The sequence below is a fragment of the Phaethon aethereus genome (assembly GCF_964289735.1).
Source record: "Phaethon aethereus genome assembly, chromosome: 12".
NCBI classification, from domain to species: Eukaryota; Metazoa; Chordata; class Aves; order Phaethontiformes; family Phaethontidae; genus Phaethon; species Phaethon aethereus.
In genome coordinates, this window is record NC_138588.1 from 19623725 (window position 1) to 19650992 (window position 27268).

Here is a 27268-nt window from a genome sequence, read left to right on the forward strand (position 1 = left end):
TCATCTAAACCAACCTACTAGTAATTAAGTGTATGTAAATGCACAAAGTAGTGTTTGTTTTCCAGATTCAAAATGTACCCACGCAGCAGTTGCAAGTGCTAAAAATAGTATCACAGAAATAAATAAGCTTTACAGTGTTCACAGTTTCAATGTTCACAGTGAGAAATTTACACAGATGCAAGCAAAAAAAGAAGTAAAAGTGTTACGATCAAAGATGGTACTGACAAGGACTACAACTGTGTATGTATCTCTAATCTTAAAAAAAAAAAAAAAAATCAGTCATGATGATGTATTAAAAGCTGCTCTAGTCAGTCAGACAGGCTGATGTGTCTTTTTGCAAGAAAACAAAATGTTCTGTGAAGTGCTTTTCTAAAGAAAACTTCAAAATCTACACGTTTCAGTGGGTAATTTTTGCAACACAATGTGTTTCTGCTGACTATGGATCTTGGGGACAAGTACCAGCACCTCTACAAATACACAACACATATTCACAGTCTCCAATATCCAAATGGCAGTGCTCAAAAGTAGTCACAAACTCTTCACTTTGGATTGAAAATCATAGAATCATTTAGGTTGGAAAAGACCCTTAAGATCATCAAGCCCAACCATAAACCTAACACTGCCAAAATGTCATTTACTCAAGAATGTCGTCGTAATGGAAAAAACATAAGGTAGCTGTTGTTTATAAATCATAGTGCAATTCCAAAACAAAGTAAGAGAAGGTAATAAATACAGTTTTATGCAACCTACCTTCCATTGGTAACACCCAGAAGTAACTCCAGTGGATGCTAAACCATATCCTTTACCTCCACTTCCATGTGTTAGAATCTGCCCATTCTCCACTATGCAGCATTGAGCTTTCTCAGGGTCAAAGGACACTTCCTGTATGGGAAGATTCTCATCTTCATCCTCAGACTCTCCTTGCTTCTATCAGAAATAGGACAAAACATCTGTGGTAAATGTGGCTCAGTTGCATTCAGTCAAGAAAGAAAGAGTGAGCATCATTACCTGCAGCTTCACTTCTTGTTCTTTCTCCTTGATTTGAATTGCATGTTTAGCCTGAGCTATTGGAGCCTCCCACATGCAGTCAGACAGAAGTGAGAATAATCGTTCCACAACCTGGTGTATTAGAATATAATTCATATCATTTTAAATCCAAGATGAGGACAACAAGTAATATTATATTATTTTACTTTGCTTTGTAGGTATTAATGTCAAAATATTTAATGCTCTTAGATAAGCGAGTGTCTACACCGACCCTCACTTGATTTTGATTCCGAACAAACCCATGCAACATTTCAAAGTTTAGTGAGACTTTTTGAAGAAACAGGTGTAAAAGCTTGTAACAACATATAAAGACCTGAGCCATTTGATCATCTTCAACACCAGATTCACAAGCAGGTAATACAGCTTCTAGTACATGAAGTGCAAGAAGTCTAGTCCTCAAATTGCCAACCAGGGGAACTCCTAAAGATGGAAGAGTATGTTAATAATCTGAAAGTAACTTCTGCATCAGGCACACACCTATGGTGCCAGCTGTGCACAATTCTCCAAAATCTAACTTGTGTACATCTACTGAAGTTAGTTTTAGTTGTTCACTATGTAACCCATGTTCTAACGGGACCTATTTTTAGGAACTGCACTACAGAAATGCAAGAAACCATTGAGCACATTTTGAAAAGACCATACCTGAGCAACATTTCTGAGAAGCAATGTTAAGAAGTACTTCAGTCCACTTTGGAGATGCCATTTTTGACTGAATTGCTTTTGAAGACACAACTCTACGTAGGAAAACAAGAAAGTCTCCCAAGTGCAATTCTGCTGCATGTTGCTTTCGGAGGGCAGCTAGGAAGTTAAAATTAAAAGTTTTCATTTACAACTTTATTATTAGAGCCTTATTAGCAGTCTTTCTTACAAGCAAAATATAATGATCAGTTATTATACGATGGCTGGCTGTTAGCCTTGGCTGGCTGACAGGTCCCCACTAAGTTGCTCTCTCACTTCTGCTCCTCAGCAAGACAGGGGCAGAAAATAAGATTAAAAACTTGTGTGTCAAGGTAAGAGGAGTGAGATCACTCAACAATTACTATCACGGGCAAAACAGACACAACTTGGGGAAGACTTAATTTAGTTTATTGCCAATGAAAAATAGACTAGGATAGTGAGAAGGATAGTGAGAAACAAGGACAACATTAAAACACCTTCCCCCCAACCATTGCTTCTTCCCAGGCTCGACTTCACTCCTGACTCTTCTACCTCTCCACTCTTGAGCAGCGTAGGGGAATCGCAAACGTCAGGGAATTGTGGTCACTTCATAACACTTTGTCTCTACTAATACTGCTCCATAATGGGTTCTTCCCATGGGAAGTTCTTCAAGAACTGCTCCACTGGGGATCCTTTTCCATGGGATACAGTCCTTCAGGAACAGACTGCTCTAGTGTGGGTCCCCCACTAGTTGCAGTCCCTGCCAGAATTGTACTCCTACATGGGCTCTCCATGGGCTGCAGCCTCCTTCAAGGCATATCCACCCGCAGGGGTGCTCCACGGGCTGCAGATGGACAACTTGCTTCAGCATGGTCTTCTCCACTGGCTGCAGGGGAATCCCTGCTCCAGCACCTCCTCGTCTCCCTCCTCCACTGACCTTGGTGACTGCAAAGTTGTTTCTCTCACATTTTCCCCACTGCTCTCTCGCACTGCTGCTGTGCGGCGATTTTTACCCTTTCCTACATCTGTTATCACAGAGGCACCACCAGCGCCACTGACTGGCTCAGCTTTGGGCAGCGGCGGGTCTGTTTTGGAGCTGGCTGAAACTGGTTCCGACATGGGGCAAGCTCCTGTTTTCTTCTCACAGCCGCCACCCCTGCAGCCCCCTCCCACTGCCAAAACTTTGCCAAATAAATCTGATACACATGATTATTTATAAATGTCCCTGAAATATAAAATGTAATCATTGGTTTCTAAGTATGTTTTGTTTTACGGGGATTTTAGACGCAAAACACTGCATTTCCTCGCACCTCTGATTCGTATTCCAAGGCAGTTTTAACAAGAAAATGTCTCTGGAAAGACCTTAATTAATTAACTAGAAATTAGGATATACCTATGAATTCATCGCCCATTGCATTATTTATAAGCAAGACAGTTATAAGCACAACCACGACCATACGTACACCTAAAACCAAGCTACAACTAAAAATTCCTTCAAACACAATTTCCACAGAGATTAAAAAAGCCCATTAAGGGACTGCAAATCATGTGAAGTTCTTAATATTTCAGAAAATATTTTGTTGCAGATTTTTTTATGTGACAGGGTAGGGTCAACCTCTTCTTCTCCACTCAGACTGCATAATACAAAGCCAATGCAACAATTTCCTGAATTTATTTGCCGTTTGGAATCTAGATAATTAAATTCCTATGACTGCATTTATGAAAAACACTACTACCAGTAACTCATTTTTCAAGGAGAACAGTATTCTCCTCCTAAATTCCAAACCAGATGGAGTAATTTTCATTCTAAACCTGCTCCCACCTTTAAATTCATTTACATATCAAGTCTATATAAATCTGAACTGAGCACAAAATTATTTGATCAGCTTATTTAATGTGATTTACAGAGTTAAGAATGACTCAACAATAATCAAAATACAGTGGAGTGCGTGAGGGCCTCAGCATTCAGCAATTTCTTTAATTATGTTTTCTGGCATTTCAAAATTGTAGCAGAAATTATGCAAAATAATTACCTCTGAAGTCTCTCTTCTCATTATCCCCATTTGAATCTGCCTTTTTTGATTCTACTTCATCTTCCTCACCTTCCCCTTCTCCAAAGGAAGCCATAAGCATCACGCCAGCTTGTGATAATAAGTTCTTCAGCTGACTGCATAATAAATCCAGCAAAGACTGGACCACCTTTGGGCTCAGTTTGTCAGCATAGGTTCTATACACACAGACAAAACAGTAAAAATAAGAGTATTTGAGACCTGATCCAAGGAACAGTAACATACAGACACAACCATAAACTCCATGCAAGTGACAACTGGGCCTAACACGGCACTAACTCTAATTCATTCTATTGCTGCAGGTTACTTTTCCTCATCCTCCACCATTTGCTTGGCAGAATATTCTTATTTGAACCCTATTTTTAAGACACTTCAAAAATGTCCAATCTTTGGAATCAAAGGCTACATTTCCAGTACTTCCTAGGGGAAAAAGAACAACTTAGTCAGTTAAACATAATCCCACTGCATCTTCCAAAAATGGGGTGTTGTTTTTATGGGTTTGGTTGGGTTTTTTGGTGCGGAGTTATTTTTTTTTTTTTAACATAAGGGATTTGGCAGGTAAATGCAATGTGTTGTATGAACACTAAAACGAAGATGCATGTATTGACTATGAAATAATACTCTTGCTCCGAATAGAAATACTTTCTCCACTGCTTTTTTCTTTACTGAGTTAAACTAAATATTTTAAGTGTTGCTGGGATTTTGGATGCTGCTCTCTGGTCTAGCAGAAGCCAGTATTCCTCAGAAAATTATTTTGTATTCTGAAAATGTACTGCTCTGAAGAACTACCATATTATCAGTATCGTTTTTACACAAATGGCTTTTACACAGCAGAAAGCCTCATCATATCAACTGAACAGATCTAGATACAAAGCCAAACAAGAAAAATGGGGAATACTAGAATACAGTTAAGAGACCATAAAGTTCTAACTATTCTGGTCCAAACTCCTCACTCAAAATTTAAAAATATTTATCAGTCTTATGTGCACCTTTCTTATGAATAATGTGACTACTCTTCCCCCACCCCTTCACTTACATGCTTCTGAACAACATTTACTACCCTAAAAAAAGCTCACACAAAAGAAAAGTCATTTTTAAAAGGTGCTGAAAAGCTTACCGATTAATTTTTCTGAAAGCAAGGGATCATTCCATACTTACCCTGTGGTGATAGCAAGGATCTGAAGTAGTCTTGTACTGGCTACTTTCAACGCTGTGCTGAGTTGAGAAATACCAGTTTTGGGCAGCAACTGCAGTGGTTGTCCTAACATGGTATCTGTGCCACACAACTGTGATAGCACATTTAGTAGACCAGTGGAAATGGCCAAGGAGACGTCAACAGGCTGATAGTGTACACTTAGAGCAAAGACTGTTACCAACAGGAGACGCTGTTGTGCTTCTAAGATTAAAATAAAGTTGTTTTTAATTAATAAGATGTTTAGAGTAAGAATAGTAACACAGAAGAACAGCAGATTATATTAAAAATAAAATCTAATGAATTACATTATCAAGTAAAGAGTTATCCTTCTTTGTCAGACACTTTGAGGTAGTCTTTCTGATATAGTATTGTAGCCCCCTTTAAGTCAATGCAACCACCATGTCAAGGCTGTCCGAAGAAGAATACCATGTGGACCTAGTTTGTGAAGTACATGTTCAGAGGCTAAATCTCAAACCACAACCTTCTCTCTAGGGTACGGATAACTGGGTAGAACACTTAATTTTCTACTTGCACTTCAAGCCGATTCTCAAGAAATTTCTTTCAGTTCCATGTTAATTGTAAGTGAAACTACAAAACAATTCAGGTAAGAACACCCATTGTGCCCTACCAACAAACTAGATTACCTAACTCTCTTCTGTACTGAAGCTCTCAGTCAGTGCATGTACAAAGGCACAGAGGTGCAGAGTTCCAGCTACCCCTTCAGAATAGAAGCACGCAGCAGTATCTGGGTACAGAAGGCCAGAAAGAAAAACAGGCAAGATGCCCTGTTCTTTGGTTTTAGAATTAAAGAAAGTTCATTCGAATGAAGGAAGATTGGACTTTTCATCCCTTCAGAAAACTGCTTTTCCCTGAAAAATCTAAATATCGCTTTGAAGTGCCAAAGACATGGGTGACTGAGGAAGATTGTGGTTATGTGGAATAGACAGGTTGACAATACTTGAAAGTCTTAAAATATTAGGAGGGCTAACACTTGAAGAAAATTAAGACAGAAAAAAGTTAAAAAGCTTCTCTCTCTTAGGAAAAGAAGTCAGATAGATGCTTTAGTGAGTTCTGGTCACGAATATCAAAGTCTGCTTTGTTAAACATGTAAGCTGTTTTTACTGTGTATCAGAGGACATATTTTGCAAACCTGGTTTTCACTTACCTATGTGATGCTTATTAGCCTGTAGAGCTCTTTCTAACGTAGCAGATAACTGCTGGTAAATTTTGTGCACAGCCACTTGGATTTCAATCTGAATACTTCTCTTAGCTGCTCTGATACCATCCTGGGTCAAACAAATAAATTTTATAAGGACTGATACATTTTTAACATCCAGTTATTGAAACAGCAGAAACGATTAAAGTACGTACCTGGTAGTGATGCAATCTTACACTCTCCCCTTTGGCACCTGCATGTCCTACAGTGCCCAAACCAAAGCAGCCAGCAAGAAATTGTAGTCTAACAGAAGTAAGCAAAGACGACGACTGAAATCCTGGTATTTGACGACTTCCCATTAATGGCACACTGCCTTTTTCCTCCATCCCTGATAGAAGCACTAAAATCTGGTGAAGTGCTTCCAGACGAAGCTAAAAATAAAAGCAGGCAGAAGACAGTGTTAAGTAAGTGCCAAATATCCTTAGAAATTAGAATTATATCATAATCAACTGTAAGCAAGAGCCAATGAGGTAGCTGTTTTCTCGTTGACACTTTTTTTAAAAAAGGGAATTCTTTCTGTTTCATTTTAGAGTTTATTTACATGAAGTTCCCAGTTCCAGTTAAGATATTTTAACAGAAAACAGAGGAAAATGTCCTTAATTGGGACAATGTTTAAAAAAAATCCAAAAAACCAAAACAACCAAAAAAACCCCAAAACAACAACCAAACAAAAAACAAAAACCAAACCTATAAAATGAGCATAAAGTATGAAGAATAAGAAAAGGTGTTAAACTGAAACTTACCTCAGCCCTCAACTGCTGCTGCTCCATTGCAATTATTGATGCTTGTGGACTGGTGGACATACTTTCCTCTGGTTCCTTAAATCCTGGCGAGTTTCCCACATCTCCACTTACGAAGCTGACAACATTTTCAATCAAAGTATGAACTCCAAGGGATCTTGAGAGATCAAAATCGGACTCAACAAATGAGTAGGAGGACGTATATAACCAATCTCTGCTGTGTTTTAGTCGAGCCCATGAGTCACTTAAAGGTTCCACTTGACTATGTATTGCTCCTAAAGATACACATAATGAGGTCTCATAAATTCCGATTCACCAGGTAGCATATTTTGACAGTAGGTAAAGACTGAACTGCTGCTATTCATACAGGTGGAAAATGGATATTCATGTTAATTATACCATGCATTAAGCAACTTAGAGCAAAACACTTGATTTAAATTTACAGCAATTTCCCTAACGGAAAGGCTGTATTTCTTTTATTACATTAAGCAGTATTGCAACACGCTGCCAAGTGAAAAAAATAAAAAGATAGAAGCCACTCAAACTGCTCAGCTTAAAGCTAGAACACTGAATACAAATGCTTTGCAGCTAGATGACAAAATAGTAAAGAAAAGATCTGCCACAACAGAAATTGCGCACTTCGGATACTTATGTTAAGGTCTAACCATAAAACAGAGAGTGTTTTTTTGTTTTATCATTATAGTTTTGCAAAAGCACAAGGTTATTTTGGATTAAACATTTACAGAATTCATGATTGCAGAAGGGAACAGAAAATTTTTATTTCAGACTAACAGAGAATATTTACTTTGTTCAAGATAAAGAGAGACATACATATTAAATACTACCTACAGCATGTATCTGTCACCTGGTAATTTCACAAGTCTATTTTCAATTATCTCCTATTACATTGGCATGTCATCACCCTATCTGAAACTTCACCATCACTAATAAACCTACTTCTTCAAATGAGCATCAGTCATAAATCTGCAGCACTGGCACTTATTTATTACCATATATTTGATCTCATTTCCAGGAGAGTTTTGCTAGAAGTCTATCCCTGGCATAAATGAGTGCAATGTCACTGAACTCATACCTTCATCAGCAGTTAACTGATACGCATCAGTTACTGATACATATCAACACAGAAGTTGGTATTTTATTATTTTCGTCAATGCTGTTAGCTCACTTGGAGCTATGCAAGGTATTACAAGAGGGCAGACCCTGCTCAAAAGAACTTTCCATCTGTATAGACAGGTAATGCCTGGGGACCTTTGTGGAAACCTAATGGATGTTTAAATTCACTTTGAAATTTTAGTGTGAATTATCTTAAATAATCTACAGAGAGTTTTTAAGTATTAATGTCTCTTGTGCACAAAGAACTACAGATCACCATTTGGAGAATCACAACCCATTCACAGTACCTGTACAAATCTACATTAACACTTCATTTTTTATAATCTGTCTGCAGAATATCTCCTCAAACATTATTAAACATACCCATTTGTACAATAAAGTCGCACAAATTCACAGAATTTCATATGTTGAAAGCTTGCTTTCAACAATGAGGCTGAGTTCCAATGGTAACAGCTGGATACTAGTTTCAGGACTGCCTTTAAACACTGCCTACCTGCAGCAGCTCTGTAAGCAGCTGCTCATAGGAACAAGGAAAGACAGACACATCAATTTTTCAAATTAGGACAAGTCTCCCAGCAACCACTCTACACCATTCTTTTTCTAATGTAAAAGCAAAACGCTATTATTCTGTCAACGAATCGGCTCCTGCAGGTCACAATCTGCACATTCACACAACTTACAAATTCAAAATACTGTGAAATTTTGCTTTTCCTTTGTAAATTAGGTATATCAGTCTCTATAAATTATTTCTATAAATTAGAAATATCAGTCTCTAAATGTACTGGTTTTGTATCTCAGCGTTATGATCATTTTAAATAATAATTTTTCATAAAATTTCATTCCTTGCTTGTTAAGCAAACATAGCTCATAGTGCCGCTGGTTATTCTTTGTGTCATCACTGTGATATGTCTCAGTTTAGGTCCAAGTAATTTTATTTTTCTGTCCTGTATATGTATAGCACGCTTGCATTTAATCTTCTATCCAGATGTGGCCTCTGTTTCTTTAGATTCAGCTTGTATGATTTTCCTACATCCTGTTCTGGATTTCTCCTAATAGCTACGACTATAGAATCACTGTGCTCTGCCATATGTTCATCTGGGCTTCGTTTCTTTTACACAGATGCTGTTTTACAGCTTAATTTATAGAGATTTAACCTTTTAAAGATTTACACCTTAATTAATTTAAGATTTACACCTTAATTTATAGAGACTGATATACCTAATTTACAAAGGAAAAGCAAAATTTCACAGTATTTTGAATTCGTAATCTTAAGTCCCCACTTAAGATTCCAAAAATTTAATTGTCAGGGCTATGAATTATGAAAACCTGTTCACATCCCATTTCCTTTTCTGTAAATAGTGTTCATGTGCATTTGCATGGTATTCCTTACACTTGCTACTAAACAGATTGCAATGGTTTCAAAAAGAACCATCACAGTACCTAACTCATATTTGACAAAAATATAGACACACAGATTTATTTTGGGTAATGCACAGATTAAGTTGAAACACTACTTTTCAAAGTGTAATCTGATGTCCTAACTTCTGCTGGTTTATGTAACATGGCAATATTACCTGGTTTACAGAGAACAATCTATTTTGTTATCTTCACTATGAGAGAAATTAAAGAAATTCTGTTACTCAATTTCACAATTTATACCTGGTGACAATATTTAAAACAGAAATAAAGACAGATACCATCTCACCCTAATTTTAATATTAATTCTTATAATACTTGTTTTAAACCTCTCTATTAAACACTAAGTTATATATATGCTGAAGTGGCAGGTGAGAAACATAAGATAGGATATACATAATAGGACAGAGTAGAATAAAATGGTGCATATGCACCTAGTATATGCATGGTGAACAGAGCCCAAGGGAGAGGATAAATGAAGCCTCAGATTTCCTACACGAAGCATAGCTAAATCATTACCAAGTCCACAAAACGTTGCCTACATAGCAACAACTACTTCAAAAGCCTCCTCAAGCCCTGCAGTCTTTCAATACCAGGAGAGCTGATAGCATCCCAAAGTGACATTAGCTTCCTATCCTCTACCTCTCCTACGCTACTCTATGCCACTATGAAGCACAGCACAGAATCAAAGGATTTGTAAAGAAACAAAAAGCAATTCCAATGTCTTAAATCGTAAGCTTCAGGAGACCTTTCAAGCATTAACAGAACATCAGAAGGAAATTTAGTTTTAAGGGTCAGCAAATCTTCCAAGAAAAAAACCCCACCGTAAAATAATAATAACCTAAGTTATTTAATATTTGAAAAAAGATGAGGTCTTAGCTAATCATTTTCGTATTAAATGCAAAAATGTTTAAATGTAAGAACAACTTGAAATTGTTCCAAATTAGGAGAAAATCCCAACTACTACAAGCTACATATTAAATGCAAAACAAGAGAAGTTGTGACAGAAAGCATAGACTTTAAAAACAAAGATGTCACAAGTCAAAGTAGTATACTTCACAATTAAAAACATTTAAGAATTAGGGCACACAAGCCTACAACAAAGTAATTTTTTTTCCCCCTCAAAGATGTTAAGTATCAACAGAAGAATCAAAAGTGTGATTGTATATTACAGCTTAGCTTGATTCTGTGTAATATCAATTGCACAGAACTGATTGCAGCTTAGCACTTCCATAAGCCTCTACAATCACATGAATAGAGTTGCACATAGGAATAAACTTTAAGCTTACAGTAAAAAAAAAGTTTACTTGTCCTTATAAGCCAGCTTGTAATAATGAGTTTTCTAAATGAATGTGGCACAGCTGCAATACACACTTCATAAAACATAAAATATGTAGGGAAGCTATAGAGACAAAAAAATAAACATGCCATCAGTTACTTGCTTGAAGCTCTTCTTTTTTCTGGGGCTCAACTGGCCAAAAGGGAGTAAATACACTACACCACACAAGAATCAGAAGACAAAAGCAGACATTTGAAACAAGATAACAAATTCATAAAATCTGTTCCTCATATTATTCTGACTTAGACTTATATGATCGGTCTCATCTCAATTAATACAACAATATATCAATCAGCAAGGTTTGAGGGAAAAATATTTACTCTTGTTGTGAATTAGTATAGCCAAGGTAAAAGACTTTCTAAATTCTCCACCCTCCTTCCAGGGAAAAAAATATACGCCCTTTAACACATTTATATGCATACACCAAGACGTGTTTACATCCCTTACTCAAACACGAACTTTCAATTTCAAAATGCAGAACTCATTCATATTATTACAGGTACACAAAATTACTTCCAGTTAATCTGCATTTCATTTAACTTTTTCAAAGTTGCTCAATTGTATTAGTAAAGTACTACAGTACACATAAGTACACTGAAATTCACTGAAATGACATTTATGTGAAGTAAAAACACCCAATACTGGAGGACTCTCATTTATCTGTCTGTAACTACGTTTATGATTGCCCTGCTAAATACGCATTCTTTATTGTTAAGTATGTAATGCAATGTACAGTATTCTGCAGGTACTGTACAGGATAGGTACAACATTTTGAGCATATTCTCTGGAGCTGCAAAATTGAAGAAGATGAATCTAAGCAACAAAAAGAAACCCCAAAGGGCTTAGGTATGAGGGGAAAATAATGATGTGTTCATCACCCCTTAGGGCAAAAGTACTGAAGTAGGTTGAAGTAGGAATACCACAGTCGTATTTCTGAACAGATACAATAAATGAAGGAAGAAGGCAATTAGATTAAAGATTGGGCTGAGTGGCTAAGACATTGGGTAAAAAGAGAATGCTTTCCTTCCATACTAGTCTGCAAGACCACAGGAACAACTTATAGTATTAGTAGTTTTTCTACTGCTAGTTTCTATAAAGAAATTTATGAATAAGAACAGATTTTGTACCATAGAAGTCAACCAACAGTGAGATTCAATTATTAAGGAAATATGATCTGAATTTTTAATAACTAGTTGCTGCATTCAATAAACAGAAGTTCTAAAACAAGTCAATCCACTCCAGAGGGAATTAGTCTTTGGCCTGTTTTAAAAGAACCACTCACCAATACCATATGCATACAGCATTATTTTGACAACTTTGCAAGGATCAAATACTCTGCACAGAGTATAGTTGAGGATAAATTAACCCTACAAAACCTCAGCTAGAAACATTATGTGTGGCTATGGTTCTGTAACACGAAGCGTGGTTAAGTTTTAGTAAACTTGTTAAGGAGAGATGGGGGAAACCTCACGGCCATATATTAAGGAAGTGGTTTTAGTGAAAATCCCCTTTTAAGTCTCCAGAATAGCACAACCTACAACAAAAAAAAAACCAGTGGCGATAGAAGGAACTTTCTTCAGGGAAAAAAACTTGCTTTCCAATTAGCTCTGCTTGTCAACTTCTTTCATGCAGTTTATGGAGACACACTTAAAAGAACAATATTTTCAAAGGACTGCTGCAAAGTGCAGTAAGTTACTATTGTAAAAACTCCATGTAAAAGGAAACATGATTGAATTTTCTGAAACTGAAAGAAACCGGAAGTGGTTCCTACGGCTCCACTCTTTCTTTCCACTTAACACTGCCAACTCCACATTCAATCCAAGAAAAATTTTAAAAGTTCAGCTGTTAAGTCCCTCAAAGCAACAATGCTTACTGCTGTTTTGTAGAAATAGAGACAAGAAAAAACAGGAGGCTTTGCTTTATGTTAATTGCAATTCCAGAAGTGTTTCCCATGTAAACTTCTCTTGTTGTGCACACCTATCCTCTGCACTCAAAATAGAGATCTTCTCTAGCATCTAAATGGCATACATGTTTCCCTCCTCTCCTCCTCATTTAGAGGGACATAAAACCTTCCACATCTTCCACTCAAAAGCGGATCATACGTGGAAATCCTAGGAGTACAAGGTATAAACATGAATACCAAAGGAACATCTCAAAAAAAAAACAAACCCTAACAAATAAAAATATGCTGCTGGTTTCTCAGTAAAATGTCTAATGGTTGCTTCAGGGGAATCTGACTTTGGTGGCACTTAAAACTCCAGCTGGCGAACATCTTGAGGAACAATGCTGTAGTCTTCTCTAGGTCATCTCTTCCATAGTGCTTTACTTCCCACAAGCAGGAAACTAGGCTTAGCAAATTTAGCAAATTCAAATGCAGATAGCTCATTCTGATGGAACTCTTTAACCTCTTTTGCCAGCAACTCGGGATAGAGCACAGCATACTGTGAATATGCTGCAAGAATTTAGGTTTCTCCTGTTTTACAAGATGAGCTAACAGTGAACATTAATGTCCCCCCTTTATTAGTCACAGCATATCCCAAGAATGAAGATGAAATTGAAAGGGTTTTACCAATCAAAACATCCTTGACAGGCACCTGCAGTACCTCTACCACTTCAGTGTGCTGGCTATGTTACAAGAGGTGGACAATCCAAAATGGCTGCAAGTTCCATCTCCCTAAACACTGGGGCATGCTTCAGTTCTACGAGATCAACTAGCGTTCACAAAACTAGACATTTCCCAAGAAACGAGAGTCCTTAAATAGCACCAAGCTGAACAGCTCATCCACTTGATCACACAGATCTTTATGGATCTTTTCCTGACCTTGATGTAAGGATCAGGAATGTTTCCCTGTAAATGCACCCTGCATTCACTGGATGAGTCTGGTGCTGGGTATCAACCAAAACCATCGTATTTATCACCCAACACAAGTAGAAAAGTTTTCTTTATTGTACGCTGGCTAATTTCCAGTTGCCAAAACCAGATTAAAAAAATCTCTAACTACCACGGACCAGAAAAGTCAGTCCTCCGATACGAGAAAGCAGGTATCAGCACATGTCATCACACTGTTCAGTTTGCAAATGAGCTATTCGAGCTTCTTTAGCATTTACCTATTTCTCCTCAGTGTTACACACTTGGTGTAGAACCTTCTTTTGTAATAAAAAGCTTATATAGACTGGATAGTTGGTAGATTCTATTCTTGCATTATTCCTTATTTCCTGGAGCCCGAGACCAAAACAACCTCATCAGTCTAACCAAAAGTTCAGGAACCATAATCCAGAAGATACACTGTATCTCAGATCTAACCTAAGATGATTTCACGGATTACTTTTAGGACACAGAGAAAAGCAAGTGCTGAGTTGTGTGTCAAGATTAATGGCAAAGCTAAAAATGGTGACTTCAAAGAATATTCTGCAGATCAGAGCGCTGACAGAGGCTATCAGATCCTCTAACACTGAGAATGCCAACATACATCCTTGCTGTCACAGTATGAACAGCTCTAGTAAAATTCTTTCCTTACCTAACTGTTCAATTGATTATCCATGCAGAAGGAATTCCTTTCCACATTATTTAGAAATTGAAGTGCAATGAGAGCTGCCACTGACAGTTTGCTTTACAATTCCAAGACTTTAAAAAGCAAGCAACCTCTCAGTACTCTGCTTAATGATGAAGGCTATTAAACTAGAACTCTTATGTTACCTAGCAGTATTAAAGCATATTATTATATATAATAATTATCCATAATTAAAGCATATCATAATCCAACCTAATTCCTGTTAACCTCTTCCGCAGATTTTTACAGATACAACAAACATCTAAGTCATGATTCTCGCAGAGACTTGTTGACTTTTTGGTCCCTGTGAACAAATATCCTCTGCTCCCTCCACCACCTTCTGTGAAGCTCATTGAGATTCGCCAGAATGAAGCAGCAACAAAAAGCAGTACAAAAGCTAAAAATCGGATTTATATCGGAGTAATGGAAGAAGCAGTTGCTTGGTTCTGTAGGTGTTGAGAGGATGCAGAAACTGAAGCGGTATTTTCTGGATACGAGTCGTCTGTGTTAAAGCACATTTTAGGTAAAAGTTCTTTGTTAGTGCAAGAATAGAGCACTCCACTTGATACTGAACTTCTCTGCCAATTTTTTCTTCCTGAAGTCACGCAAGTGAAAACAGAATGAAAGTTCCTAATTCACTTGACCTCACAGAAATCCTCACTTGCATCAAAAGAGCACTGCAATTCTAGAAACTAGAATAAATAGTTATAACCTAGGAAATAATATAATCAAGCCACAAAGCAACAGAAAGTTGCACAACAAACAGTAGGTAAAAATTATTTTAAAAGTTATTTTATATACTCAGTTTTAACATCCTGATTGTCATTATGTACTGTAGTTAACCGCAAACACATTTTATCTTACAAAACAGTAACATATATGAGAGGTCAATATTCACTAGGTAAACAATAAAACTTACCCCTCTTTCTGTGTGATGATGCCAAATCCAAATCAACATTTCGTCTTCCACTCTAGATTAAGAGATTAATAAAGCCTCATTTCTTTAGGTGAACGTATGTGGTGCATAGCGAGTGTTTAAACAGCATCCCTCACCCATAACTTGAAAAAATCAATAGAGCTATAATAATTTCAATTTTTTTTCCCCCACCATTATTTTCTCTTAACAATGGTATTAAGAAGAGATCTCTATACTGAAACACAGTACTAGACAAATGTTTAAGAGGTACTTCCCACCTAAATGTTATATTGACAATCTCTAAATACATAATGCTAGTTTACTTACCAGTGAATAACCTTCCTCATCTGATTCTGGCTGAGATAAATCAGATTCACTTCTTGACTTAATCAGTCTGTAGCTTGAGTTTGCATGGATTGAGCGACTTTCTGCAGTAAGACTTTCACTCCTGCTTCAGGTGCACACACATGTGTGTGCACACACACACAGAGAAAGAAAACACTGAGATGAGGCAAAATTAAGAGTTGATAGTCAAATTTAGCAGGTACCACAGTGTTATTTGGGAGCAGACTATCACAGAATGTCACAAGACCACACCAAAAAGGAAAAAAGTGGTCTGATGGCTTCAGTTATGATTCTTACAAAGGGTATTAGTAAATTTTGTTATTTCTTAACACCCTTATTGGTCAACTGAACAAATTGCAACCTCAAATGACTGATCATTCAAGTGCCTTGGCAAGTATTACATACAGTATACAGAAACACTTCTGAGCTGAGAGGACAAGAAAACAGACAGGGTTAAGTTGGTGAAAAAGCACTGTACTTATTTAAAACCCACCCATAAAATGCATCCTAAAGTTGATACGCTGGAGATGAAAGCCACTGTGACAACAACAGAGGCAGCCACCCATGCTTTAGGGACTAGATTTCCAAAAAGAGGCAAAAAGAATAAATGGGTACTGAATATATGTAATCTCCATCTGAACTCCCCATCAACATCTTCATTTAAAATACCAGCGTGAAGTTTCTGTATACACTAGAAGTTTAAGTAGACTCAGGAGTTCACTAGTAGCACCAGCCACACAATTCCTGCATTATATTCTACTACACACAAAGACCTCTAGAATAAAAGTTTAAATGGGTCAAATTTAGAATAAAACTATGTTACCGAGACTTTCCCAGGTTATGAAAGCTAAAATACATTATGTAGTACTTATACTATTTAAATCATACACTCCTCCAATTCAATGAGCTGTCTGGCTTCATTTTCTTATTCTCCTATACCTAACAACAGTGTATTGCACATGCCAGTATGTCAGTAATATTTACAAAAATCAATCATGGACAGCACTTTTTTCATAATAGGCTTTGAAACTTTTGCTGTTCAATGTATCTTACAAATTTTCTTTGGATACTACTATATAGGACATTGGTAAAGTTCAAGAAAATACAAATATGGTAATAAAAAAATCCAAATAGAGGAACAAATTTTAGGAAAAATAAAGAATTTTTCCAACTACCTCAAATTATCTGTACACCTGATGATCTGGACTTCATTACTACGCATCGCTAAGCCCAACTTCGAAAAGTAAATATGGCAAGCAGAATAAAACTCTTACTAAGATTTAGTTAATGTGGACGAAGAAAATTGAGAATATTCACTGTTCTCAACAAAAACATAACATTGCTTTAGGCAAAAATCTTCTTTTAAAAACAATGCTAAGAATCCTCACAGGAAAACTGAGGTTATATAATCAATTATAAAGGAAGCAGAGAAGAGTTAACTATCCTAAGCAGTAAGCATCCCCCACCTTGTCATGAGTCCAATCCCCTCAGGAGTAGTAGAGGGAGGTTGCTGTAACTGTCCATCCTCCCTCCGTTTCTGGAGCTCCTCGATAACAGGGCTTACTCCTAAGATCAACAAGGCACATCTGTGGATCACAGAGTTGCACGCAGCAGTATACACATCTTGACCTTCTGTCAGATCAGTGCTGATTCTTCTTTCCTGCTGAGACTGAGGAGGTGGATCATCAAGTCTAGTCCCTGTCCCAGTGTTCATCCTATCTCGATCCCGACTGCGAGCTACTTCACGGGCTGATAGGAAACATTGAAATATTTCTGTAACATGCAACACAAAAAGAAGGTCTTAACTTCTAGACAAAGCTACACAGAATGAAATATTCATCTACATCTTGGGCCAAAAACTGCCCCGCTGTGAAGAACAACGAAAATTTTTCCAACAATAAAAGAATTCATCAGTAATACAAAGCTATAAAAGAAGTCATGGAAACAGGTTAAATGAAGCGTTTACACAATGTTAAGTTTAAAATGAAGACGACAACACAACTGACAGAACACTAAATGCTCTTTCAGTATCTTACTGCAACCCAACTCCTGTTTGGATAGCATCAAAGAGAAAGAGATTATTTCATGTTTGCGTTTTAGCAGATGTACATGAAGTAATGCTCCTGTAAATTTCTATTCCAGGCACCAGCATATCTGTAATTCAATACTAAAACAATTTCAGGCTTTGGTCAGTACAATGAAGATCCTATAAAAATTCTTAGCCTTCACTTTTCTTAATTCTGCTGTTGTCTCAGGTGCCAGATTCTTCTAAAGAAACTGTGTGAGAGACCACATCACCTCTGTCCAAAGACCTAAGCATCTCTTGACTTAATCTTTTCAATTTTAAAGTTTCAGTTCTCCTTTGGAAAGGCAAAGGTAAATCCAAACACTTCCTTCATTGACAGTAATAGTTAGAAGCAGCAAGGCATCAAGGACACAAAGCGAACTCTGCATGTCAGGATCAGCTTCCCTTAGGATCTCCAGTACTTATCTTCCTACTTATTTGCATACATAACACTACCATCTGTCTGGATATTTCTGGATACATTTCCTTTATTGTACCCAGAAACCCTGTCCGGGTAGAATTTGAGAACCCTGAGCATTTGCCCAGGGTAACTGCATATCAAGCAGCAAAAGCATATTCCATCTTCTGAGCAGGTAATACATGTACACCTTCTGGAACCACAAATCATTCTCATGAATGTGCACTTCAACTCCACAGTACGCTTTCAGGAAAGCCTACTGCATTGTGGATGTAAGGACACATATAGAAACTAAAGGTATAACATACATTTTGGTCCATAAGATCCCAAAAGAGGTATATGGGAGTCATAATGGGGAATATAAACACTGTCAGCAAAATAGGTGATGACAGCAGAGGCAGGTAAAAGATAAATCAGTGGAACAGCATTTGGAAAAGGAAAAAGAAAAATTATGGGAAAGATTTCAAGTCAGCCAATTTTATTTTTTAAGCCATTCTACAGTAATTTTCGAAGGCTAACATGATTTCTGTCTTTGATAACACTAGGGTAACAAGAGAAAAAAAAAACAATTGAGTATGACTGTATGTTGCTTCACTAAAACTGGAAAAATTAAGGACTAACTACCCCACTGAGCCTGATTACAAGCCCAAGTTTGCGAAGTTCACCTTTTTCAAGCTATCTTCTGAAAAATATAGGAAGGTTTTTAGAAAACCCATGAGAAAAGTATTGCATAGTGTTACAAATAGCGAACTTTGACTAAAACCTCAAAGTTTTTAATAGATTCAGGAAGAGAGAGTCAAAGCTACAAGTGAATTCCAACTCACTCAGCCCACTGTTATCAACAGCAGGTTTGTTTCCAAACTTCCAATCTTCAAAGTTTATTGCATACAAGATGAACACATACAAAACCAGTTAAAATTCTGTATATAAATATTGATGAAAACTCAAGAGATCTATTGAAGTTTAGAGAAAACAATATGAAACCTGTTAGTCTTGTAGACAGTCCATATAAGAAGTGTTGGTGTATGTCACATGCCCTGAGAATTGCCCAGAAAGGCAGTCAGTCCACTTGCCTAGTATTCACATTGCCTTGTATCAAAAGATTTTTCTGACCCAATAAAAGCCATACACCATTTTATAAAAATAAACCTCTCACAGTGTTTATGCAGATTAATCTTTCATAATCTTTTAAATAATTTCTCCATTTTGCCTCGGAGAGAAAAGTATATTGTCCTTCCAAAGCACATTACACGATTGACGTGCATAACTAGTACTTACTACCAGCTGTCATAACTTCATGTTCTCTTTCCTCCTCTTCATCTTCTTGTTCTGGGTGTCCTTCTTCTCTGTCACGTTCTGCCTGCTCCTCCATTTCTGCTTCTTCATCAATTGTACGAGTAAAAGAATGTTCTTGAGCATCAACATCAGCAGATTCTTGGTTATCTAACATCTTGATTTTAAAAAACAATAAAATACAGTGATATTAATTCTCACCAAAATGAAAGATGAACGGAAAAGGACACAGCTATTTAATAAGGTTTTTTTTGTATCCAAGAGATAGTTTTGGTACTGTGTGAAATAAACGAGGACAGCTGTTTACATTCAAGGCTTCAAATACATAAGTTGGAAAATTTAATTTTCCTTTAATAACTGCTCCTCAGATTATCTGCAAAACATGTCTCCTTGCAATGCTTACTTAGACTCTACTGTCAAACTGTGACACTTCAGCATCAAAGCCTTTAGCAACCATATGCTTTCGTCTCGTAACTTTCTCTCCCTTTAAAAAGGAGATAAATATGACACCACTTACTTCGATGGACACGATTTTGTTACTTAAAGTGATACCAAACATGGTCCTATTTTTATTCTTAACAGTCCTGAATTTGCAGTTCTTTTCACCCCTTTTATTTCAATAAAATTAAACAGATTTACAACCCAAGATCAAAGATCAGCATATGAGGTGCACAGGAATAATAGGTTAGATTTTGAATTTTTAAAAAATATTTTTGACTGAGTGAATATATTTGGGTTGATGCTTTCCTTCAATTTGAAGATCTAAGTGCTGACCAGCAAAATACTTACTACCTAATAGATAATTTTCCAATGCAGGAAACAGCTTTAGACATTCTGCAAAAGGCAAAGCTTCAAATACAAAACATACAGTTACATTAAAGGTTTCAGAATGCTTTAGAAGGTAATTAATCCTATAAATCTTGGGACATATAGATGCCACCAGCGTAAGCCATCTGCCCTCTTCTGACAGTTTTCATGTCCAAAAAAAACCCAGAAGGTCTTGGTAGCAGCAGACCATGGTCACCGTTTTTCTGGTGCCTCTTACTTGCTCTCATCATTCCATCATTAAGCCTGTGTATACTATGCAAATGCAAACCAGCTATTTTTTCCCCAATAGTATTAAATCGGAGATCTCCCTGAAGCAACAAATTTGCTCCATGAATTTAGATATGCTGTACTGCATCTGCACAGTAAGCTTGAGGATTTCTGGGAGTAATGGAACTTACTGCACACACACAGGATGCAGTACCTGGCTGAGCATACACAATGTGTGTATACAAAATGACCACCCTGTATATGCTTGGTAAGGCAGAGGACCACCAAGCTTAATATATGCATACTGTCCTGTGTACACACACTACACCCAATGCTTTCAGATGTGCTGAATCTCTTGCAGATCATGTTAGACCCCTACCATGAGAAAGGAAGGAGCAAAGACACATATCCCCTTAATATTAAATTAAAAGGAGGAAACAGACCTACATGATTTTAAAAAGCAGCGCTAGTGCTTTACGATATAGCTAAAACCCCTCATAATCCTGACGTCACATTGAGAATTTCCTTGATTAAAAGTATCCCAGTTGTAGATTGTAAACAGCAATTTAAAAATCCTATCAGAGAAACCCTAACCCTACTTTAAAGGATTACCTTGTAAGGCTTAACAGTCACCAACCCTAAGTAATTCAATGAACATTTCCATCATCAACTCTGAGCTGGCTTAGTAAAATGATTCAGAAGTTACCATCATGTTAGCTTCAGGCCCAGTCCTATCATGTCTAACATTCATGTAGGGCTGACAAGGATTAGTAGCCTTAAGGTAATGTTAGGACTAAGAAGAGAATCTGGTCAGGGAGGAAGGAAAAAGGGGTGAGCAAAACAAGGAAGGGGAAGAGAAGGACAGAGATCAGAGGTCCAGATAATTCAACTGAGTTCAGGAATGGCAGCCAGACTAAGCTGTGGCCTGGTCAACAGAGCTAAGCAATTTACACCTAAGTTGTAGGCTTCTGTGGTACAGAATACTAGTGCTATGTTTACAGGTAAAACCAGGCTTCAGGCTGTGCTTGAGTCAAATATTGTCAATCATTTGCTTCAGCTGATTTAATACCACAGGTGATACAGATTAATGGATTCCTAACTACACATTGTTCACTTTCATTTTAAAACTCCTGAAAATTTTTCTACAAAGTAGAATAAAAATACCAGCAAAATATATGAAACTAACATTATGTAATATTTTCTTAATACACAGTAAAGCCTGAAGAACTGAAGAGAGATACAGAGTCTTACCCATCTGTCTCTTGAGGATGACCTAGTCTGAATAAGTTCCATGTTCTTGCAGGCAAGCAAGCGACTTCGAACTTTATATACACAACGGTATACTTCTGCCAAGGCTTTGCCAGGCTGGTACCTACAAAGAGAAAGACCCAAAAAGGGAAAAAAAAAAAATCACACAAACTTTCTTTTAAAAACTGAAGTGGAACTTCTAAAAGCAGCTTTAAGTTACTTGCCTGCTCTCACCACAAGCTTGACTAAGTAAACTTGTATGTTTCAGAAGAGCTGCAAGAACAAATCTGGACACAGTATCTAGGAGCGATTCATTACTTAAAGTTGCAGTATCCCAATCTGAAAATAGAAAGGATTCATCAAAACTGGCTACTGTTTCCAACAAACAAATATATTTTCAATGACATCATAAAAAAAACCAACTTCATCCATTTAGATCTTTCAATTTAGAAGTAGTTTTAATGCTTAAGAAGTAAGTTTAGTATCAATAACTCTTGAATACACTGCTTCAGACAAATGTGGTTTGGTCTGCTCAAGGTACTTGAGTCCAACCACCAGCCCAGGGTATGCACACAAACTGCCACCAGAGATTCAAAGAGCTGAACTTAGGGCACAACATCTCTTTCAAGCAAGGATACTGAACTGGAGCTCTTCTCTTTTCCAAGCCACTAATTTACATGGAACTTGTTTAGAAAACGCACAAGATTGGAGACTTCCTGCTCTTTTATATGTGGTTGAAACCACATTCAAGAACTATTTTGCAGACTCACTTATGATGAAAAAGCCTCATCTCCAGTAGGAAAGCCAACTATTAACATAAGCACAAGCTTCACTGCCAATATTAACAAAGGTTAATGTTAAAATCAAGGTTCTTCCAGAACTTTCAGAAACTGACTTTTTAATTTCAAAATAATTTTTCCCCATGTAAAAAAGAACCATTACAAAAACAGTATTGTTCTACTATAAAATAACCAAACTGCCAAGCAAACCTCCACAAGACATCATAATTTTTAATGGGGAAAAACATGACTGCTGTTCCACTTGTCTACAAATATCTTCGTAATATTTTTTTTCAACTAACTATTACCTATGAATCCTTGCAAACTGCTTTAGAAATCACAGAAATTTAGCTGGACACACAAAGTTTAGTCTAACGTATCCGCTCCTCGGCAAGTTCCACTACTTTGCGTTTGATGCTATGCTAACAGTCACCATACAATTTTCAGGCAGCTTGCGTTGTGAACAGAGCAGAACCACATCAACTTCTAAAACACGCAATCCCATAACCAAAATACTATATATTAGCCCATTCATCTCAGATTTTGCAACGAGACAACCAGCATTTTTTCACTGGAATTCCTACTTCTGTGGAATTCTGCAACAGAATTCTCTGTGTTGCTCTCAACAGGCACACAATACCGTTTGATGTCTTCTTGATCTGGCCTAGCTTGGCCACAGCTACAGAAAATTAGCTGTGGATCCAGCAGAGAGTTACAGCACAACCACAATGCTCAGTGGATCTCATTAAAAGGCGGCCTGGGAACCTTTAGCAGGAACCCAGATTTTAAGAAATAAGCATGAATAACCATTAATACCGTAAGGCCAGTCTCCCAGAGACTTGAAAAACAAAAGATGACTTACCCTTTTGTCCCATTCCTAACATAATTTGCAAGTTACTTTTCCTTCCCCCATCTCCTCCCCATCATTTTTTCAATTCCAAGTTTCACCTTGCTCTACTAGTAACACAGAAACACCAACAACTGAGTGACCAAACAAGAGTCTTTTTTTCCTGTTTGGAGGAAAAAGGAACATTGAACTACATGTTTGCCAAACACTGGAAACAATATCAAAAACAAGTAACAGAAAAAGCAAAAGAAAGACTGTGGAACATGACAATAAATTAAGTTTATAATATCACAGAACTAAAAGTTGTTGTCACAGAAAATACAGGATTCTGCTAGACATGTAGTTGAAGCATGCAATATCCTTTTAATACACAAACACACACATATATATATTTTTAACATCTTACCTTTACTAACAGCATAGTCTTGCATACTGATCCAGAGGCTCCTTGCTGGCTCTTTTGTACAACCCAGGGCCAAATCAACATAAACGGTAATCTCAGCTCTCAGCTTATAATCAAATGGCTTCTGTTCCTCATTTCCAGATAGGGCCACTTCTAATAAGGAGCTCATGCATTTGTCTAACAGAAGAGAAATACCTAAGAAATTAAACTCAGCAAATGTTGAGAGTTACATGCTTTTAAGCGTATAAAGCAACCTTAAATCTCCACTTCATTTAGAAAACAAAATCAACACATCTCATTGTCCGACAACAAACTCAAGTGAAATAAGGAATAAAGTGACTTAAAGTTGCAATTTATGTAAAACATATGAAGATTTAGAAGCATTATCCAACTCTACTTCAACAGCATAATTCTGTATCATTAATTCTACCTGAGCTATATAGCCATACGCTTGCAATTATTGTACCTTCAGCCGCGGACCCATTTCAAAATAGTACGTCACGTAAATAAGTGCTGAAGTAGCCTACTCAGGATCAGAGGAAGAAGGAAATCTGAACTAAGAGGAACAGGCCACACAGAAGCAGAAGCAAGTCCATTATTCAGATAGGAAGGGATGACCAGAAATACTAATGCTGAGTCCTGTTAACACTTCTGGTAGATCAGAAGGACTGAAGTTTGTTAATAGTATTATTTCTAATTAATAAAAATTCCACTTTCTAAGTAGAATACAATTTAAGCTAATCTTTTTCAATAATAAATATGAACCTGAGGTGTCTGTTAAATGTCAACATCTAAGAATAAAACATTTAAAATTAACTCAGTGAAGTCTGTGTTACTTCTTTAACCGAGAAATTGCTTTTTTTTTTCCTTCCATATGCATTTCCAAAACGCTTTATAAACTACACCATATACTTAAATACCCGTTTTCCAACTTCTTGTGTCGTTACATAAAGAGGCAAGAATGCTGAAAGACAAACCCTAAGTACACAGACTTATTCAAACATCATAACATAAATATTTACAATGACCATTAGACACTTGCATTTAACAGCTTACCTAAATGAGGAATATCCATTTCCACTCCATCACTGAAAAGTGGAGTTTTCAACCAATAGGCTGTATCTTGTTCCTCAGGGGACACTGGAGGTCCTTGAAGCATACCACCAAGACACCGCCCAATGAGCAAAGCTACAGTTCTCTCTAGATCAACAAGCCATACCCAAGACTGGGCAGGCTGTGGTAAGGGCACTCCAGCAGGATCAATTAATTCAGGTCCACCTAAAGCATAGCAATCAATTGTCAAATTAGTCACTGTTGCCCAAATGTCAAAAACAATTCCAAAATTAGTAAAATAAATGGCAGCTCTTTTAAACTCTGCCCAAGCACCTATTTTGTCCAATACATATTTCTTTACATTCTGATAAACACACATAGATAAACGATACAACTGGAAACAGTGCTCAATAAAAGCAGAAAACTTTGCCAAAAATATTAATGAAAAATTCAATGAATGGCAAGTAAATATAGCACCTCCTATCACAAGTTTCAGTCGCTTTACCTCTGTTTTTATATATCTATTTCACTGGCACCAGAAACCTCTGGTGGCAAATGTTCAGGAAGTCAGCAGGTAATTTATGGTTTTAAGTTAAAATTCTATTACACCACAAAATGGAAAGCAAAAGTAAAATTTGGACATGAAAGTAAGTAGATCATGACAAAACTATCTATAAGCTGCATCAGGGGAAGTTCAGATTGGACTTCGCTGAAGGTTCTTCACTGAGAGGGTGGTTGGTCACTGGAACCGGCTCCCCTAGTCATGGCACCAAGAATGCCAGAGTTGAAGGAGCATCTAGACAACGCTGTTACTCATATGGTTTAGTTTTATCTAGTCTTGCAAGGAGCAAGGGAGCTGGACGCAATGATCCTTACAGGTTCCTTCCAGCTTGAGGTATTCTACAATGCTAATATCAATGTTTCTTTTACAAAAATTGTATTTTCATATATTACAAAGTTGGTATTTTCAGTTCAATATACGTTTCCCATATTGCTCTTGGATTCCCACTCAAGTCAATATACATGCCGGGCTGACAGAATAAAGCTTGCCTGCAGCTCAAAATATTTCACAGCAAGGGTTGTTAATACATTTAAGAATTTGAAAATGGGATACAGCAAGACACTTCGCTTTTAAAAAAAAAAAAAAAAAAAAAAGGAGAAGCCATCTTTAAAAGGGAAGTTAAACTTCCACTATAAAAAGGTGACATGCCATGCTTTATTCTTCAGATTTAAAGTGTGTTAGTTATTACACTTACCATGAAGTGGCCACTGTAATTCTTGATCTTCTAAAAGGGCTGCAGCAGGTAACAGTCTATTAAGACGATCTAAAGGTGGCAACAGATCTAGCAGGTAACTCAACAAAGGCCGAGCTACTGACACTGGCAGTAACAATAATGAGTTGACAATCTGAGAGAGCATACTACCAGCAGCTGACACATAAATTACATCTAAGGAGGAAAAAAAAAAACCACCCTATAATAATTATTCAGAGTATAATTTTATTCCAAGCACAGTTTAACAAGTCAGAAAGAATTGCATACAAATCTCTCAGCTGTCTCAAAATGTCTCAATTGTACATGTTGAATTGGGGGGTTTGGTTAGTAATTATTGATCCATTCCATATTTTACTTCCACGCTTTTCAGTAATCTCAAAAAACCCTCACTTTCAAAAATAGAAATCTAGAACTAATGAAGCTGAAAAAATAATGCAGAGAGACAATATCCACCCTATTCTGTATTTTTCCTGTATGCAAAATGTTCTGTTGGAAACGTGAACCAGATGCTATCCTTGGGTAGACACTTAATCTCCTTTGGGGGAGGCTTGGGATGTCTACTTTATGCAGATTACAGGGAAAATAAGGTATTTTATTATTGAAGAACTGCCCTAAGCTTATGGTGCGACCATCACCGATTTTTCCAGGAACATTTACCTCTCAGTTTTTCCCCAACACTACCATTCCAAGAGCTTTCCTTAAGCAGTGTTGCAGAACGGGAATAGATATCTGTAGCGTGAGGCAATAAAAGCTGAAGGTGTTTGTGAAGCAGCGCCACACTGCTGGAATTCTAGAAGGAAACAAACAACCAAACATAAGAACAATCCTGTAAATTTATTTAAGGGGTTCATGATTTAAATCAGTTTAGCTTTCAAATACTCAGAAGATTTTCAACAGGAACCTTACAACATTCTGGTGCTCTTGCATATTGAGTTAATTTTCTTCCCCCTAAATGACAAAAATAAGGACACACACCTCACTAACACTGTTGATGTGGCAATAAGCCAGCAACTGTTTCTGCAGTGAACATAAAAGCTCATGAAGATGAGCAGGTTGGCTGTTTTCTGATGATGATGTACCCAGTAAAAATTTATCACTGTTTTTTTCCAGTTCTCCGAAGGCTTGGTCCTATTAAGACAAAAATGAAAAAAGAAAGACCAATTAACTCTGTCTTCAAATGCTGAAATACTTTACTATCACCTTAAAAAGAAGTTTTTTTACCATGCAC

At 37.0% G+C, this 27268-nt stretch overlaps 1 protein-coding gene across 1 annotated transcript in view; it reads right to left on the reverse strand.

The window, feature by feature from the left end:
• Positions 1-27268, reverse strand: part of HERC1 (HECT and RLD domain containing E3 ubiquitin protein ligase family member 1) — a gene marked incomplete at its 5' end in the record, with an annotated part of 85426 nt that overhangs the window by 41492 nt on the left and 16666 nt on the right. Inside the window, 20 exons of the mRNA XM_082005376.1 lie at positions 751-927; positions 1009-1119; positions 1361-1467; positions 1690-1845; positions 3738-3931; positions 4932-5169; positions 6134-6254; positions 6340-6555; positions 6928-7199; positions 15284-15335; positions 15608-15728; positions 17092-17398; positions 19387-19558; positions 21688-21801; positions 21905-22023; positions 23717-23890; positions 24770-24991; positions 26023-26214; positions 26698-26830; positions 27016-27168. Coding sequence (XP_081861502.1) covers positions 751-927; positions 1009-1119; positions 1361-1467; positions 1690-1845; positions 3738-3931; positions 4932-5169; positions 6134-6254; positions 6340-6555; positions 6928-7199; positions 15284-15335; positions 15608-15728; positions 17092-17398; positions 19387-19558; positions 21688-21801; positions 21905-22023; positions 23717-23890; positions 24770-24991; positions 26023-26214; positions 26698-26830; positions 27016-27168 — 3351 coding nt within the window. The remainder of the gene's footprint in view (positions 1-750; positions 928-1008; positions 1120-1360; positions 1468-1689; positions 1846-3737; positions 3932-4931; positions 5170-6133; positions 6255-6339; positions 6556-6927; positions 7200-15283; positions 15336-15607; positions 15729-17091; positions 17399-19386; positions 19559-21687; positions 21802-21904; positions 22024-23716; positions 23891-24769; positions 24992-26022; positions 26215-26697; positions 26831-27015; positions 27169-27268) is intronic.